We start from the raw sequence: 17,515 nt of genomic DNA, 5'->3' as shown, positions 1-17,515 counted from the left end.
GGCTGAAAGACGACCACCACTGAACAAGACACACAAGCTGAAACGTCAAGACTGGGCCAAGAAATATCTCAAGACTGATTTTTCTAAGGTTTTATGGACTGATGAAATGAGAGTGAGTCTTGATGGGCCAGATGGATGGGCCCGTGGCTGGATTGGTAAAGGGCAGAGAGCTCCAGTCCGACTCAGACGCCAGCAAGGTGGAGGTGGAGTACTGGTTTGGGCTGGTATCATCAAAGATGAGCTTGTGGGGCTTTTTTCGGGTTGAGGATGGAGTCAAGCTCAACTCCCAGTCCTACTGCCAGTTTCTGGAAGACACCTTCTTCAAGCAGTGGTACAGGAAGAAGTCTGCATCCTTCAAGAAAAACATGATTTTCATGCAGGACAATGCTCCATCACACGCGTCCAAGTACTCCACAGCGTGGCTGGCAAGAAAGGGTATAAAAGAAGAAAATCTAATGACATGGCCTCTTTGTTCACCTGATCTGAACCCCATTGAGAACCTGTGGTCCATCATCAAATGTGAGATTTACAAGGAGGGAAAACAGTACACCTCTCTGAACAGTGTCTGGGAGGCTGTGGTTGCTGCTGCACGCAATGTTGATGGTGAACAGATCAAAACACTGACAGAATCCATGGATGGCAGGCTTTTGAGTGTCCTTGCAAAGAAAGGTGGCTATATTGGTCACTGATTTGTTTTTGAATGTCAGAAATGTATATGTCACGGCTGAGGATGGGGGAAACCCTCAGCCGTGAGGTGCCAGGTGTTTAAGTAGCTACTCGGCCATGAAGCCACAGGACAGGGAGCAGGTCACCTCCTACAGCGTCCCTACCCTGACCCTAACTCCTAACCTGCATGGGCCGACCTTTAAGGTAGGAGGGCCCATGCGCCGGAACCTCGGAGCCCTGTCTTACCCTCCGCAGATCCCTGAGCTAGGAGCTGGGTAAGGCAACCTACTCCTCCTTGACACGGAGGAGCAGGAGCCTCAATGGCCAAGCTGTTGGGAAAAGGGGAACAGAAACAGCAATACGGAAATGGCAGGTGAACAGACATTCACCAACCTGCCACAGCCCTGCTGACTGGATCCCTAAACAGACAGGGATCCAGAACCGTTATGCTGCACAAACACATATGAAAATCCCAACAGACAAACTTGCTACAACACACACATAAAGACATAGGCATACATAAAACTTTAACTTAAACCTATACTATGAACTCAAACTCAAACTTAAACTATGACCACAGTGGTGGCTCTCACTGGCGGATGACAAACACAGGAGGCTGCTATCAGCAAGCATGCTGAAGCAACCTACTGAGCTCTGCAAGAGAGAGGGTCTTTATAGGCCCAAGTGGCCACACCCAAGGATTGGACACACCCAGTGACATCACACACACACTGGGAAGGAAGTTAACCCTTCCAGTAACACAGAAGGGAAAACAAACATACATAAAGGGAAAGTGCACACAATAACTTACAACACAGTGCACACAACAAACACACCTAACAAAAGGAACGTCAGGTGAGACCGCATGCCAGGGCAGCAAGCTGCCTAGCGACGCTCAGGCTGCTCTGCTGCTAACAACAACACTGGTTGCCCGCGGCAACCACAAGTGAGGCCACAGACAAGCAGCCCTCACCCGTGGTTGAACGCCCATACAAAACCGCAGGCAACCGCATGCGGTAAAGGAGTCACGGTCATGGGCATGGCAGTGACAGTATATTTGTGAATGTTGAGATGTTATATTGGTTTCACTGGTAAAAATAAATAATTGAAATGGGTATATATTTGTTTTTAGTTAAGTTGCCTAATAATTATGCACAGTAATAGTCACCTGCACACACAGATATCCCCCTAAAATAGCTAAAACTAAAAACAAACTAAAAACTACTTCCAAAAATATTCAGCTTTGATATTAATGAGTTTTTTGGGTTCATTGAGAACATGGTTGTTGTTCAATAATAAAATTAATCCTCAAAAATACAACTTGCTTAATAATTCTGCACTCCCTGTATATATGTGTATATATATATATATATACAGTACAGACCAAAAGTTTGGACACACCTTCTCATTCAAAGAGTTTTCTTTATTTTCATGACTATAAAGACATCAAAACTATGAATTAACACATATGGAATTATATACATAACAAACAAGTGTGAAACAACTGAAAATATGTAATATTCTAGGTTCTTCAAAGTAGCCACCTTTTGCTTTGATTACTGGTTTGCACACTTTTGGCATTCTCTTGATGAGCTTCAAGAGGTAGTTCCCTGAAATGGTCTTCCAACAGTCTTGAAGGAGTTCCCAGAGATGCTTAGCACTTGTTGGCCCTTTTGCCTTCACTCTGCGGTGCAGCTCACCCCAAACCATCTCGATTGGGTTCAGGTCCGGTGACTGTGGAGGCCAGGTCATCTGGCGCAGCAGCCCATCACTCTCCTTCATGGTCAAATAGCCCTTACTTTCAAAGTTTTTCCAATTTTTCGGCTGACTGACTGACCTTCATTTCTTAAAGTAATGATGGCCACTCATTTTTCTTTACTTAGCTGCTTTTTTCTTGCCATAATACAAATTCTAACAGTCTATTCAGTAGGACTATCAGCTGTGTATCCACCTGACTTCTCCTCAACGCAACTGATGGTCCCAACCCCCATTTATAAGGCAAAAAATCCCACTTATTAAACCTGACAGGGCACACCTGTGAAGTGAAAACCATTTCAGGGGACTACCTCTTGAAGCTCATCAAGAGAATGCCAAGAGTGTGCAAAGCAGTAATCAAAGCAAAAGGTGGCTACTTTGAAGAACCTAGAATATGACATATTTTCAGTTGTTTCACACTTGTTTGTTATGTATATAATTCCACATGTTCATAGTTCATAGTTTTGATGCCTTCAGTGTGAATCTACAATTTTCATAGTCATGAAAATAAAGAAAACTCTTTGAATGATAAGGTGTGTCCAAACTTTTGGTCTGTACTGTATATATATAATATAATATAATATTTGTGCGTCTTATGGGGCGAATACTAATGAAGCGCTTCCATTCATTAGGATCGGGAAGCGGTGAAGGCTCTGTACTCACCGCTTCCTGGTCCTCTGCTGTCGGCTGTGCAGGCTGCATACAGTGTGAGGGCGCTCTGTGACCTCACGCTGTGCGCGCTGGGTCACAGCACAGCAGATAGAGGAGGAGGAAGACCAAGCGCGCTGGAGGCGAGTAGTGGTGGCATCCAGGAGCAGGAGTGTTAAGTGGGTTTTTTATTTTATTTGCTCTGTGGCACTAGGGGCATCTGAAATGGCACCGGGGGTCATAAATGGCACTGGGGCTCATAACTGGCAATGGGCTAATAATGGGTGCTCATAAATGGCATGGGGGTCTGATCTAAGGTCTTACTGGGGTAGTATTAACATTGGGGGTCTGATCTGAGGTCTGATTAAGGGGCTTATTAACATTGGGGGTCTAATTGCTGACCTGATCTGAGATCTAATTAAACATATTTTTTTCTTATTGTACTCCTGTAAAACCTAGGTGCGTCTTATGGGCCGATGCGTCTTATAGGGCGAAAAATACGGTAGATCCTTTTAATAAATATTATTGCCATTAGTCATTTTGAGCAAGTCTTTTTTTCAGATACTGTTTATTGCGGTTGGCTATTGGGTAATGGTTGACTGAGCTCATGACTGTAATTATACTGAAGCAATATTGTGATCATTTTTTATAAGTATGTTATAAATCAATTTAAACTTGACACTGGCCTAATACGAGGACAAAACATCAGTAGGTCACTCATTGTGTCTGTAAACCTGTCCGGCAGTATTTTTTTTAAAGGCTCAGAATGCTTTTTTAATCCCTCATCGATCCCCCGCCAATCCCGTTCTGATGCTCTGTACTTCCTGATCCTTCTGAATAAGAAGATAAGCTAATCACTGGCTGTAGTAGGTCACCGGTCAGGAGCCCTAAAAAGCATCAGAACTGGAACGGCGGGGATCAGTGAGACGAGTATTACTGTACTTTATTCTGAGCCATGGTAAACAGTTTTTACTGGTGAGACAACTCATTTAAGGGTAATTAGGCAACATTTCATACATACACTCAGTCTTCCGAAATGTATATAGCAATGTACAGTACCTCCAGCTACTTGACTAAGTGGAATATCCAGATAAAACAGCATCAACTGGATTTAAATGTCAACAATTTATTGTTATGGCCAACGGATAAAGTCACAAAATTCACAGTTAATATTCTGCAGTTGTTACAGAAAAATATTCATATTGCACATAATAAAAACTAGACTGCAGAGAATTTACAGTGTTGAATCTCAGTTTTCAGTCCAAAATATACATAATCATGCAATGCTTTATCCTTTTTGGAAAGGCAGCATGCATCACGGTAAACAGGTACATTCACAATGGAATTATCAAACTTCTCTCATCCCTGAGTTTTAGGCCTCTTTCACACGGGCGAGTTTTCCGCACGGGAGCAATGCGTGAGGTGAACGCATTGCACTCGCACTGAATCCGGACCCATTCATTTCTATGGGGCTGTGCACATGAGCGGTGATTTTCATCCGTCACTTGTGCGTTGCATGAAAATCACAGCACGCTCTATATTGTGCGCTTTTCACGCAACGCAAGCCCCATAGAAGTTAATGGGGCTGCGTGAAAATCGCAAGCATCCGCAAGCAAGTGCGGATGCGGTGCGATTTTCACGCATGGTTGCTAGGTGACGATCGGGATGGGGACCCGATCTTTATTATTTTCCCTTATAACATGGTTATAAGGGAAAATAATAGCATTACTTAGTAAAAAAGAGATGGAGGGGTTAAAAAATATATATTTTTTTATTAAACTCACCTCATCCACTTGTTCGCGAAGCCCAGCTCGTCTTCATTCTTCTTCTTTGATGACCTGGGAGGAAAAGGACCTTTAGTGACGTCCCTGCGCTCATCACATGGTCCATCACCATGGTGATGGACCATGTGATGAGAGCAGTGATGTCACCAAAGGTCCTTTTCCTCCCAGGTCATCAAAGAAGAAGAATGAAGACGAGCTGGGCTTCGCGAACAAGTGGATGAGGTGAGTTTAATTATTATTATTTTTTTAACCCCTCCATCCCTAATTTACTTTGCATTCTGTATTAAGAATGCTATTATTTTCAATTATAACCATGTTATAAGGGAAAATAATAAAATCTACACAACACCTAACCCGAACTTCTGTGAAGAAGTCCGGGTTCGGGTCTGGGTACCAAACATGTTGATTTTTCTCACGCGCGTGCAAAACGCATTTTCCCGCAACGCACCCACATGTTTTCCCGCACGTCACCCGCAACGCCCGTGTGAAAGAGGCCTTAGGCTTCATGCACAAGACACTGTCCATACTGCGATCTGCAAAATATAGATCCCTTCCGTGTGCATTCCGCATTTTTGTCATTCCCATCATTAGAAATGTCTATACTCATCTGCAATAAGGAGAATAGGACATGTTCTATATTTGTGGAATAGACATATGGATGCGGACCCGGATGGCAGATATGGCGGTCATGTGGACGTCGCCTTACACTGAGATGTATACACATTGCAGTAGAATATCACAACTAAGGGCTCACAGGAAGAGTTGCATCAAAACAGTCCACAGGGATGAGAGATAATAGCAGTTTCTCACTTCCAAGCCCATAGTAAAACATTTTACTGTACAATATAAAAACAAGTGGAACTCATTTGATCATTTCGGTTTGTTCACATTTTATACATGTTCAGTGCTCCTCTTTGTCCTTTCCTTTCTTTTCCTTCTCATCTTGTAAAGCCGATCCAAGCTTTTTGATGAGGACTGACAGGACTTTGTCCAGAGGATCCATTACGCCACGCTGAAGCCATTTGGGAATAGTGGTTCTTGCATGGTGGAAACCCAACTTTTGAAGTATGTAGTCAACACCCACTGGATCAATTTTCCTTCCTGTCCAAGATATGAGCCTAAGAGGATATGAAATATATATCAATGTAGTGATTTAACATGTATACATTGGCACTTCCAGTATATAATTATAACCGTTGTTATTCTAACATGCAGATGTGCTAAGAGTTATAATGAAAATATTCATATGACTTGCTGTGAACATTTAACATATTGATTTCAGCAAATGGCATTTATCATGTAGAGGAAGTTAATACAAGGCACTTACTAATGTATTGTGACTGTCCATATTGTCTCCTTTGCTGGCTAAATTTATTTTTTCATCACATTATACACTGCTCATATCCATGGGTTATGACCACCCCGTAATCCACCAGCAGTGGTCATGCTTGCACACTATAGGAAAAGGTGCTGGTTGGGACTGCAAGAGTGCCGATGTTTTTTCCTATACTGTGTATAAATTAATCCAGCCAGCAAAGGAGGCAATATGGACAATCACAATACATTAGTGCCTTGCATTTACTTTGTCTACATGATAAATTAAATTTGCTGAAGTTAAACAATCCCTTTAACCACCTAAGGCCTCATGCACATGACCATTGTGTGTTTTGCGTCCGTGTGCGTTCCGCAATTTGCAGAACGGCACGGACAGCCATTAATATAACTGCCTATTCTTGTCTGCTAAACAGACAAGAATAGGACAGGTTATATTTTTTTTGCGGACTACGGAACGGAGCAACTGATGCGGACAGCACACGGAGTGCTGTCCGCATCTTTTGCGGCCCCATTGAAGTGAATGGGTTCGTATCCAAGCTGCAAAAACTGCGGCTCGGATGCGGACCAAAACAACGGTCATGTGCATGTTCTGCCTCAGTCCAGCTTTAGCAGTTAGAAAAGTAGCTAACTGGAGGGCTGCTTTAGATGCTTCTATCTCCTGAATGGTAGTAACACACAACTGGTCTTGTTTGAAAGCTGGCATTCCAAGATTTCAGACAACACCAGAATGACAGAAATATGTTCAGTACAGGGGAAGATATCACTGATAGAAATCAGGATGCTGTGAATGCAACTGAAAGTAAAAGTAAAAGCAGGTTTTACCGGCGATTATTCCAGACAAGATTTCTAACAGTGATTTCTCCTCTGGAATGTCAGCTTTCAAACAACACCAGTTGCTTGTTTCTGGATGCTACCACTCCCATTATTCTGTAGTGTCTGTGACACCTGGATATAAGGACAGACTGGTGATCTAGGATGTCTATTGATGAACAGAATGCATAAGGGGAAACGGTCACTAGAGTTATTTAAGCCAAATTTCCAGCGTTGTTATACTCTTGGTGTGTAGGGTACTAAACATGCTGCAGTCAAAACCCTACATTATAGCATTATGTATAAAAGAAGTTTAGATTCAGCGTATTCTGAATGTAAAGTACAAGAAATGAGTATTGAGAAGAGTCTTGCAGCATCTAGAGCATGGGGTAAACCTGGGGCCCTGACACCTTGTTTCACTGTGCATGCTCTGGATGCTGCTGGACTGCAGCAGATTTTCTTTTTATACATAATGCTGAATGGAGAGATTTGACAGTATAATGACATGCTGGTGGTTACAGATAAGGTTCCTTTTTCTATGCATACGCTGAGATTTCCACAATTCTTTTTCCTTCCTGTTGACATAAGGTTGCACATGTGCAGTCGCTTTGCATTAAACCGTGTGCCGGCTTCCAGCTCCTATTCTTTCACTATCCGACCATTACTGTTTCTGAACAGCAAGAGAGAAAACGTACAATGGGAAAGCAGCTGGTGTGGTATCATTTCTGTACTGAAAAGTCAGAAGAGATAGTAAAGAGTAATCAAATATGACGGCTGTACACACAATGAGGAATTTTGTATATTATAAAACCCTATGAATTTACTGGCCAGGTGGGGAGGAAGGGGGTGTTCTTCTATGATGGCAGTTTTATTCCATGTTATAGGACAGCTCTAGATAAGCAAGTAGATTACTGTAACTGATAATTTGGGGTTTGCTGAGAGCAGATACAGCTTGCTGTCCTTACTCCACTCTTCACCGCACTTGCTTGCTACCTTACGTATGTGTCCTTTACATGTATTTTTCCCTCCTCTTATCTGGGAGGTGAATTCCTTTATACAGATTCTTACCACAGAGATAATACAGCAGAAAGTCAGAGAAGATGTTATTCATTTGGTGACAAAAACATCTATAGAATTAAAATGCAATTTATATTGCTGATAACCTGAATAAGGGCTCATGCACACTGTATCACGGATGCGGACACATTAACTTGAATGGGTCTGCCATCCAGGAGATATGGAGCGGTGTGGAACAGAGCCACGGATCGGAAGCACTACGGAGTGCTACCGTAGGTATTCTGTCCGTGCCTCCGCACTGCATGCATTACTTTTTAATAGTGCTGACCGTAGGATGCGGAGAGCGAACCCAATTCAAGTGAATAGGTTCGCATCTGCAGAAGGCGGCCACATGGTCGGTGCCCATGCATTGCAGACCGCAGCACAGGCGGCACACGGTCGTGTGCATGAGCCCTAATAGGAACGAATATTGAAGGAACTGATACCTAAGTGTGGGCTCCAGATGCCATGTATTGCACATGAACTCCCTCCAGTCCACATAAGTGTAATTAGGGCTCTCCTCTTTATTCTTCTCAGAAGAACCATCATCAATCTGTATCACAGGACTCTTCTGCCCTGTACGAGTAGTGAAGATTCGCGGTGGGAAAATAACTGGATCGAAAAAGGTTACAACAGGAACATGATATAAGAATGGAAATGTTACGCAAGAACCGCTCAGTATAAAGCTTAGGCTACTTTCACACTGGTGTTTTCCGATTTCCGTTTGTGAGATCCGTTCAGCGATCCAAAACGGATCAGTTTTGCCCTAATGCATTCTGAATACAAAAGGATCCGCTCAGAATGCATCAGTTTGCCTCTGTTCCGTCTCCATTCCGCTTTGGAGGCGGACACTAAAACACTGCTTGCAGCGTTTTGGTGTCCGTCTGACGAAACTGAGCCAAACGAATCCGTTCCCATTGACTTACATTGTGTGTCAAAACGGATCAGTTTTCTATGGCACAATAGAAAACAGATCTGTCCTCTATTGACTTTCAATGGTGTTCTGAACGGATGCAGACGGTTGTATTATCTGAACGGATCCGTCTGTGCAGATCCATGACGGATCCGCACCAAACGTGAGTGTGAAAGTAGCCTTATACTACTACGTCCACCAGTCCTAACTATTTAAAGGGGATTTGTCATCTCTCTTCATGTGTCTGTTTTATTAAGTACTCGTATTTAGTGTTGAGCGAACTTGTGTTTTCAAGTTCGGGTTATCTAAGAATTCCGTTATGGATTCTGCTACCACGGACCATGAAACTTATGGCCCGTGGTAGCGGAATCCATAACAGAATTCTTAGATAACCCAAACCTTGTACGTTGAACTTGAAAACACAAGTTCGCTCAACACTACTCGTATTCTTTTCTTAAAACTCTGCATTGTGCTGTTCCTGTTATTACGCCTAAAATATTTACAAGGAAATCGACAACTGGGTGTCACCCTACACAGTCTGGCACTGTCAGCCCTGACTGGAAAGTTTCAGACTGTGGGGACACATCCTGAAATGGTAACACCTAGATGGCAATTTATTCATACATTTCTATGAGGAATAAGAGAGGAACAGTACAACAAAAAGGTCTAAGAAAAGATGCTGTAGCATTGTTATTTTATGAGGAATACAATTATTTTCTAAAGCAGACAGATCAGGAGAGATGACAAAGTCTCTCTGATCAGTAGCTAAAGAAAACATCCATTAAAGCGGACCTTTCATTACGATAAAAAATCTAAACTAAGTATACAGACATGGAGAGCGGCGCCCAGGGATCTCCCTGCAATTACTATTATCCCTGGGCGCCGCTCCGTTCTCCTGGTATAGGCTCCGGTATCTTTAGATTTTCGGCTCAACTGGGAGGACCATGCTCTTGTTCTCCTGGGCGTACCCTTCTCCCAGGCTGGAGTGCTGGCCAATCGCAGTGCTCAGCTCATAGAGAAAAAGACGCCCAGGAGAACAAGAGCAGGCTCCTCCCAGTTGAGCCGAAAATCTGAAGATACCGGAGCCTATACCGGGAGAATGGAACAGCGCCCAGGGATAATAGTAAGTGCAGGGAGATCCCTGGGCTCCGCTCTCCATGTCAGCATACTTAGTTTAGATTTTTTTTATTGTAATGAAAGGTCCTCTTTAAATAACCAAATTATTCTGATTGTAAAAGAGATAAATGACAGCATATTTTACAGAAAGCATGCACATTATCTGTATACTGGACCATTTACATTCTAAAGATTATGAAAGAAATTCCCATTAGAAATATAACCATACATATGGCTACTTCTAGAACTTTTTAATGCCCGCACCTTTCTCTTTTTCCTTCAGATATGCAGACACCAGATCATGCAGAAATATTATCAGCTCTGCATCCATTGTGACACAGATGTGATCTGTAAACTCAGTCACCACACTGCATTCCACTTTTGGTTTGCTGTCAACATCTGTAAGACACAAAATGACATATACATAATAAAACTAACAATCGCCCAAAGTATTTAGTTACATACTGTAAATACTTATTCTCCATACACACAAAAACTTTGTATACATTTTATATATGCTCACTTGTTCTAAGGCTATGGCGACACTGGTCACATGACAGCTGTCGCTGCCAGGATCGCTGGGTAGCTGTGATCCCATAGAAATGAATGGGATTGCCGCACGAGTCGCAAGAAGTCCAGCTACTCAGTGGTGTTAGGCTAAGACTGGCAGTGTCCGCGCTAAGACAAAACAAGTTTAGCTAATATGCCTATGTATCAAAGATAAGCCTCAGGACCATGTTAGCCTTAAAGGGGTACTCCCATCCCTTCAACGTCAGATAGGCGCTTCTAGCTCCAGACTGGACTCCCCACAGTGAAGGAGAGTGCAGCCATCCTGTCTCCCTCTATTTACATATCTGGGAGTTCCGAAAATAGCCAAGGAGCAGCTATTTCCAGCAGCCCCATAGAGGTGAACAGAGAGAGGTGGCAGTGCATGCATGGTGCACTCTCCATTTACTTCTATGGGAGTTCTGAAAATAGGAGGGAGACTACATAGCTAGCTCACTTGGATGTTTTAGAATGCCCATAGAAGAGAATGGAAAGCATGTGCACATACACGGTTATTCACTTTGATGAACACATTCTGGAGATAGGAAGGGGTACCAGAGGTGGGACCCACATTTATCTGACATTAGTGGGATGGGAATAATGGTACATTCACACGACCATGATGTTGCGTCCATCAACATCATTTTGCAGCAAAGTATAGGACATGTACTATCCTTTGCGAAACAGACATACGGATGCAGAAAGCACATGGATGTGTACTGTCTGCTTTCTGAATCTGTATATCCATTCACAGACTCACTGAATCCAAATTAAAAAAAAATCAGTCATCCGTATTTTGCGGACTTCAAAATACATACGGTTGAGTGAATGCCCCCCCCAAAGGAAATGTGCCACTTATATTTTATTTTGGAGGTTAAGATCAGACTAGAAAGAAGCAGCAGGTCACCTCTGAAGCCAGTCATTGACTGCAGCAGAGAGTGTGACCATGCTCATGTAGCACTGGGATTGGAACATAGACACAGTCGGCATAGCAGAGGACAGCAGATAAGAATCGACCTTCTGTTTACAGGCTCTGGGCACTTGCTAAAAATTTGAATTCCTGGAGTATTCCAGAGGATACAGAAAATCCCTTTAAGGCTAGGGCTACACGACGACATGTGTCGCGTGACAGATAGGGCACAACTACACTGCAACATGTGTCGCGCGAAATTTTGTTGCACCAATGTCGCCCAACAATTTTTATAATGATAGTCTATGGTTTTGCAGTGCGACATGCTGCGATCTTGGATGAATTTTTTGCGACTGTCGTGTCGCAGCATGTCGCACTGCGACACCATACACTATCATTATAAAAATTGTCGCGCGACACTGGTGCGACAAAATGTCGCATGACACATGTCGTCGTGTAGCCCAAGCCTTACCCCTAAGGAAAAATTTGCATTAAGGGGATGTATAGAGAGGATTCAGAAGCTGAGCCCACTCCATACATGGCGGCTGCCGGTGGTATAATACAGCAGACACCCGCTGGCAATGACCAGGATAGGAGATGACTCCAATAGCAGTTATCTGAAGGGTAAGACAGAGGAAGGAGGGCTCCCCCTGTCCTCGATTGATGCTCCCACAGTGAAATTATGGGGCTCTGATCAGTTGGTATGGCAGCCTGGGGCCTTGTGAAGGCTCCTAGTTATGCCAATGTAGGCTGCCTATTAAGCTGTTCCTGCATTCTACTGCGGTCTATGGTACAAGTGATCAGAAGATCGCATATCCAAGTTCCCTAAAAGGAATAAAATAATACAGCAAGAGTCCAAAAATGTCCAAACTATTAAAATATAAAATTATTTATTGTGTGAGGAATGCTGTTAAAAAAAATGTTAATTGCCTATTTGATGTTTTTTGGTCTTGTTGCCCCTCCTGCCCTAAAAACGGATAGAAATAAATCAAGTTGTATGTACCCCAAAAAATTTAACATAAAATCTACATGGGCATAATTTAAACTATTAACCCCTTAAGGACGCAGGGTGTATCGGTACGCCCTATTTCCCGAGTCCTTAAGGACTCAGGGCATACCGGTACGTCCTAGCTTGAACTCAGTATTCCGGCGCCCGAGGGGTTAAACAGAACGGGATTTCGGCTGAAATCCTTCAGCCGGCATCCTGTGACAACGCCAGGGGGGGTCATGTGACCCCCCCGTGTCGGCGATCGCAGCAAACCGCAGGTCAATTCAGACCTGCGGTTTGCTGCGCTTTTTGCAGTTTCTGATGCCCGCGGTCCCTGACCGCGGGGATCAGAAACTTTTGAGTGCCTATAATCAATATTTTTCACCCCCCCCTGCACGATTTTATGCCGGCGGGTGGTGCGGGGGGGGGTGTCGCATGCGGTGGGGGCGGTGCGGGAGGCGGGCGGTGCGGCAGGCGGGATCGCGATCCCCCGCCCGCCTCCCCATGAATGATCGTTGGCTTCTAGTGGTTATACCATGTGCTGGCACCCTGGTATAAACGGCTGACATCTGTGAAGATGTCAGCCGTTTAACCCTTTCCATACCGCGGTCCGTACGGACCGCTGTATGGAAAAAGTTAACTGTCGTCGGTCAGGGAGCTCCCTCCCTCTCCATCGGGGGGCTGCTGTGCCTTTGCAGCCCCCCGATGGAGAGGGAGAGAGCCCCCAGAGAGCCCCCCTCAGCCCTGTGCTTACCCTTCCCCGTCTGCGAAGTTCTGAGCAGACGGGGAAGGTTCCCATGGCAACAGGACGCCTGCTCAGGCGTCCTGCTGTCCATGGTGCTGAACAGATCTATGCTGAAAGCATAGATCTGTTCAGTGTAAGTAAAATACAGTATAGAACAATATATATTGTACTGTACTGTATTATACAGACATCAGACCCACTGGATCTTCCAGAACCAAGTGGGTCTGGGTCAAAAAAAAAGTTAAAAAAAGTGAAAAAAGTTAAGATAAAAAAAAAAACATTCATCACTGAATAAAAATTAAAAAAAATAAAATACACTACACATATTAGGTATCGCCGCGTCCGTAACGACCTGATCTATAAAACGGTCATGTTACTTTCCCCGCACGGTGAACACCATAAAAATAAAAAAATAAAAACTATGAGAAAATTGAAATTTTGCCCACCTTACTTCCCAAAAAAGGTAATAAAAGTGATCAAAAAAGTCACATGTACGCCAAAATAGTACCAATCAAACCGTCATCTCATCCCGCAAAAATCATACCTTACCCAAGATAATCGCCCAAAAACTGAAAAAACTATGGCTCTCAGACTAAAGAAACACTAAAACATGATTTTATTTGTTTCAAAAATGAAATCATTGTGTAAAACTTACATAAATAAAAATAAAGTATACATATTAGGTATCGCCGCGTCCGTATCGACCGGCTCTATAAGAATATCACATGATCTAACCCCTCAGGTGACCACCGTAAAAAATAAAAAATAAAAACGGTGTAAAAAAAGCCATTTTTTGTCATCTTACGTCACAAAAAGTGTAACAACAAGCGATCAAAAAGTCATATGCACCCCAAAATAGTGCCAATTAAACCGTCATCTCATCCCGCAAAAAATGAGACCCTACTCAAGATAATCGCCCAAACACTGAAAAAACTATGGCTCTTAGACTATGGAGACACTAAAACTTTTTTTGGTTTTAAAAATGAAGTTATTGTATAAAACTTACATAAATAAAAAAAAGGTATACATATTAGGTATCACCGCGTCCGTGACAACCTGCTCTATAAAATTACCACATGATCTAACCTGTCAGATGAATGTTGTAAATAACAAAAAAAAAAAAAAACGTGCCAAAAAAGCTATTTCTTGTTACCTTGGCGCTCAAAAAGTGTAATATAGAGCAACCAAAAATCATATGTACCCTAAACTAGTACCAACAAAGCTGCCACCTTATTCCGTACTTTCTAAAATGGGGTCACTTTTTTGGAGTTTCTACTGTTCATATTCTACAGTGAGTTTCTACAGTGCATCAGGGGGGCTTCAAATGGGACATGGTGTCAAAAAAACCAGTCCAGCAAAACCTGCCTTCCAAAAACCGTATGGCATTCCTTTCCTTCTGCGCCCTGCCGTGTGCCCGTACAGCGGTTTACGACCACATATGGGGTGTTTCTGTAAACTACAGAATCAGGTCCATAAATAATGAGTTTTGTTTGGCTGTTAACCCTTGCTTTGTTACTGGAAAAAAAATATTAAAATGGAAAATCTGCCAAAAAAGTGAAATTTTGAAATTGTATCTCTATTTTCCATTAAATCTTGTGCAACACCTAAAGGGTTAACAAAGTTTGTAAAATCTGTTTTGAATACCTTAAGGGGTGTAGTTTCTTAGATGGGGTCACTTTTATGGAGTTTCTACTCTAGGGGTGCATCAGGGGGGCTTCAAATGGGACATGGTGTCAAAAAAACAGTCCAGCAAAATCTGGCTTCCAAAAACCATACGGCGCACCTTTCACTCTACGCCCCGCTGTGTGGCCGTACAGTAGTTTACGGCCACATATGGGGTGTTTCTGTAAACGGCAGAGTCAGGGCAATAAAGATACAGTCTTGTTTGGCTGTTAACCCTTGCTTTGTTAGTGGAAAAAATGGGTTAAAATGGAAAATTAGGCAAAAAAATGAAATTCTCAAATTTCATCCCCATTTGCCAATAACTCTTGTGCAACTTCTAAAGGGTTAACAAAGTTTGTAAAATCAGTTTTGAATACCTTGAGGGGTGTAGTTTCTTAGATGGGGTCACTTTTATGGAGTTTCTACTCTAGGGGTGCATCAGGGGGCTTCAAATGGGACATGGTGTCAAAAAAACAGTCCAGCAAAATCAGCCCTCCAAAAACCAAACGGCGCACCTTTCACTCTACGCCCTACTGTGTGCCCGTACAGTAGTTTACGGCCACATATGGGGTGTTTCTGTAAACGGCAGAGTCAGGGCAATAAAGATACAGTCTTGTTTAGCTGTTAACCCTTGCTTTGTTAGTGGAAAAAATGGGTTAAAATGGAAAATTAGGCAAAAAAATGAAATTCTCAAATTTCATCCCCATTTGCCAATAACTCTTGTGCAATACCTAAAGGGTTAACAAAGCTTGTAAAATCAGTTTTGAATACCTTGAGGGGTGTAGTTTATAGAATGGGGTCATTTTTGGGCGGTTTCTATTATGTAAGCCTCGCAAAGTGACTTCAGACCTGTAGTGGTCCCTAAAAATTTGGTTTTTGTAAATTTCTGAAAAATTTCAAGATTTGCTTCTAAACTTCTAAGCCTTATAACATCCCCAAAAAATAAAATATCAATCCCAAAATGCTACAAACATGAAGTAGACATATGGGGAATGTAAAGTCATCAAAATTTTTGGGGGTATTACTATGTATTACAGAAGTAGAGAAACTGAAACTTTGAAATTTGCAAATTTTTCAAAATTTTTGGTAAATATGGTATTTTTTTATGCAAAAAAATTAACTTTTTTGACCCAATTTTAGCAGTGTCATGAAGTACAATATGTGACGAAAAAACAATCTCAGAACGGCCTGGATAAGTCAAAGCGTTTTAAAGTTATCAGCACTTAAAGTGACACTGGTCAGATTTGCAAAAAATGGCCAAGTCCTTAAGGTGAAATAGGGCTGAGTCCTTAAGGGGTTAAAGTGTTTAGGTGTCTAAAAATACATTACAAATTAACATTAGTAGTGTAAAATTTATATTTTAGCTATAGAAATATTATGATAGTTGTGGCTTTTCATTGTGTTATCAGGCTTTACCTTGCAATGTGGGCTCTTGCGGATCCTGTACATGTATTGATTTGAAGTCCAGCTGCATTCTAGGTAAAGCAAAGATGGTCTCTGTCTCATGGTTGTAACTGGATCCCCCATGAAAACCGCTCAACAAACTTGCATTTTTCACTGCAGTGCTGCTCTCTGGATTGTTTGCATCAACATTGCGAAGCAAGTTCAGCTCTATAAAAAATTCAGTATGTTTATGTTCTTAACAGATTAAAATAGTGTTGTACTTCATAATAAAATGACAAAACCATAATTATGTGTTTCTAGAGGAACATTATGGCTGAATTCCCACATTCATAGCAAAATACAGTACTACAGTGCACAAGCGTGCGGCAGATTTCTTTACGCGAGGATTTGCTCACGTAGAATTTCTATTCCGCAGCATGCCTATATATCTTGAGGATTGTTCATGGATTTCTTCAATTAAATCTGCAATTAAATTTGCAACTGAGTTTTGTGGATTTGATTGTTCCCTCCACTAGATATCCGCAATGCATGAACTTACCGTACAGAATGTTACAAATTTAATAAACCGGTTTTGAAAAGAAAATATTAGACACAGAAGAAGTAACTGTTCCTTTAACCAGTTCCTGACCACTCATGGACTATAAACGTCCTGGCGGTCGGGACTTTTTTCTGAACTGGGATTTTAAAACGTCCGCTCAGAGATGACAGCAGGGCACCCCATAGAGAGGGCAGGGACAGTTCCTCAATGTCCCTGCCTTCTAGATTTCTGTATACATGGCGATGAAGGAGCGCTGTGTATACAGCTGAGGAAGCACTATGCCGCTTCCAGTTCCGGTCCCAGCGTGCGGCCGCTCCACTCCTTTCTATGGAAGTTCCGCAGATAGCATACATAACGACTGGCTTAAAATGGAAAATCTACAAAAAAAAGTGTGACATTTTAACACTTGACCTCCATTTTGCTGTTTTGAATAACTTGGGAGTGTAGTTTCTAAAATGGGGTCATTTATGGGTGGTTTCTCCTATGTACGCTCCTCAAAGTGACTTCAAAACTGAATTTGGTCCTTAACCGCTTGCCGCACACGTAACGCCGATAGGCGTCCGGGCGGCAGCGCTCTCAGCGACGCCTATTGGCGTCATCTCGTGAGACCTGAGATTTCCTGTGAACGCGCGCTCTAGT

At 42.5% G+C, this 17,515-nt stretch overlaps 1 protein-coding gene across 9 annotated transcripts in view; it reads right to left on the bottom strand.

Moving 5' to 3' along the window:
* Positions 1 to 5,294: 5,294 nt before the first annotated feature.
* Positions 5,295 to 17,515, bottom strand: part of KIAA1109 (KIAA1109 ortholog) — a 307,652-nt gene continuing 295,431 nt past the window's right edge. For 7 of the 9 annotated variants that reach the window (XM_040418408.1, XM_040418412.1, XM_040418411.1 and 4 more), the window contains 4 exons: positions 16,351 to 16,545; positions 10,348 to 10,482; positions 8,501 to 8,666; positions 5,755 to 5,971 (listed from right to left, as the gene is read on the bottom strand). In XM_040418408.1, the coding sequence (XP_040274342.1) occupies positions 5,755 to 5,971; positions 8,501 to 8,666; positions 10,348 to 10,482; positions 16,351 to 16,545 (713 nt within the window). Of the gene's footprint in view, positions 5,972 to 8,500; positions 8,667 to 10,347; positions 10,483 to 16,350; positions 16,546 to 17,515 lie in introns of all 9 variants that reach the window. The other 2 variants (XM_040418406.1, XM_040418409.1) reach the window with 1 other exon arrangement.

Source organism: Bufo bufo, chromosome 2 (genome assembly GCF_905171765.1).
Source record: "Bufo bufo chromosome 2, aBufBuf1.1, whole genome shotgun sequence".
In the NCBI taxonomy this organism is placed as follows: Eukaryota; Metazoa; Chordata; class Amphibia; order Anura; family Bufonidae; genus Bufo; species Bufo bufo.
Note: the sequence above shows the minus strand (reverse complement) of the source record. Positions and strands in the feature narration are given on the sequence as shown.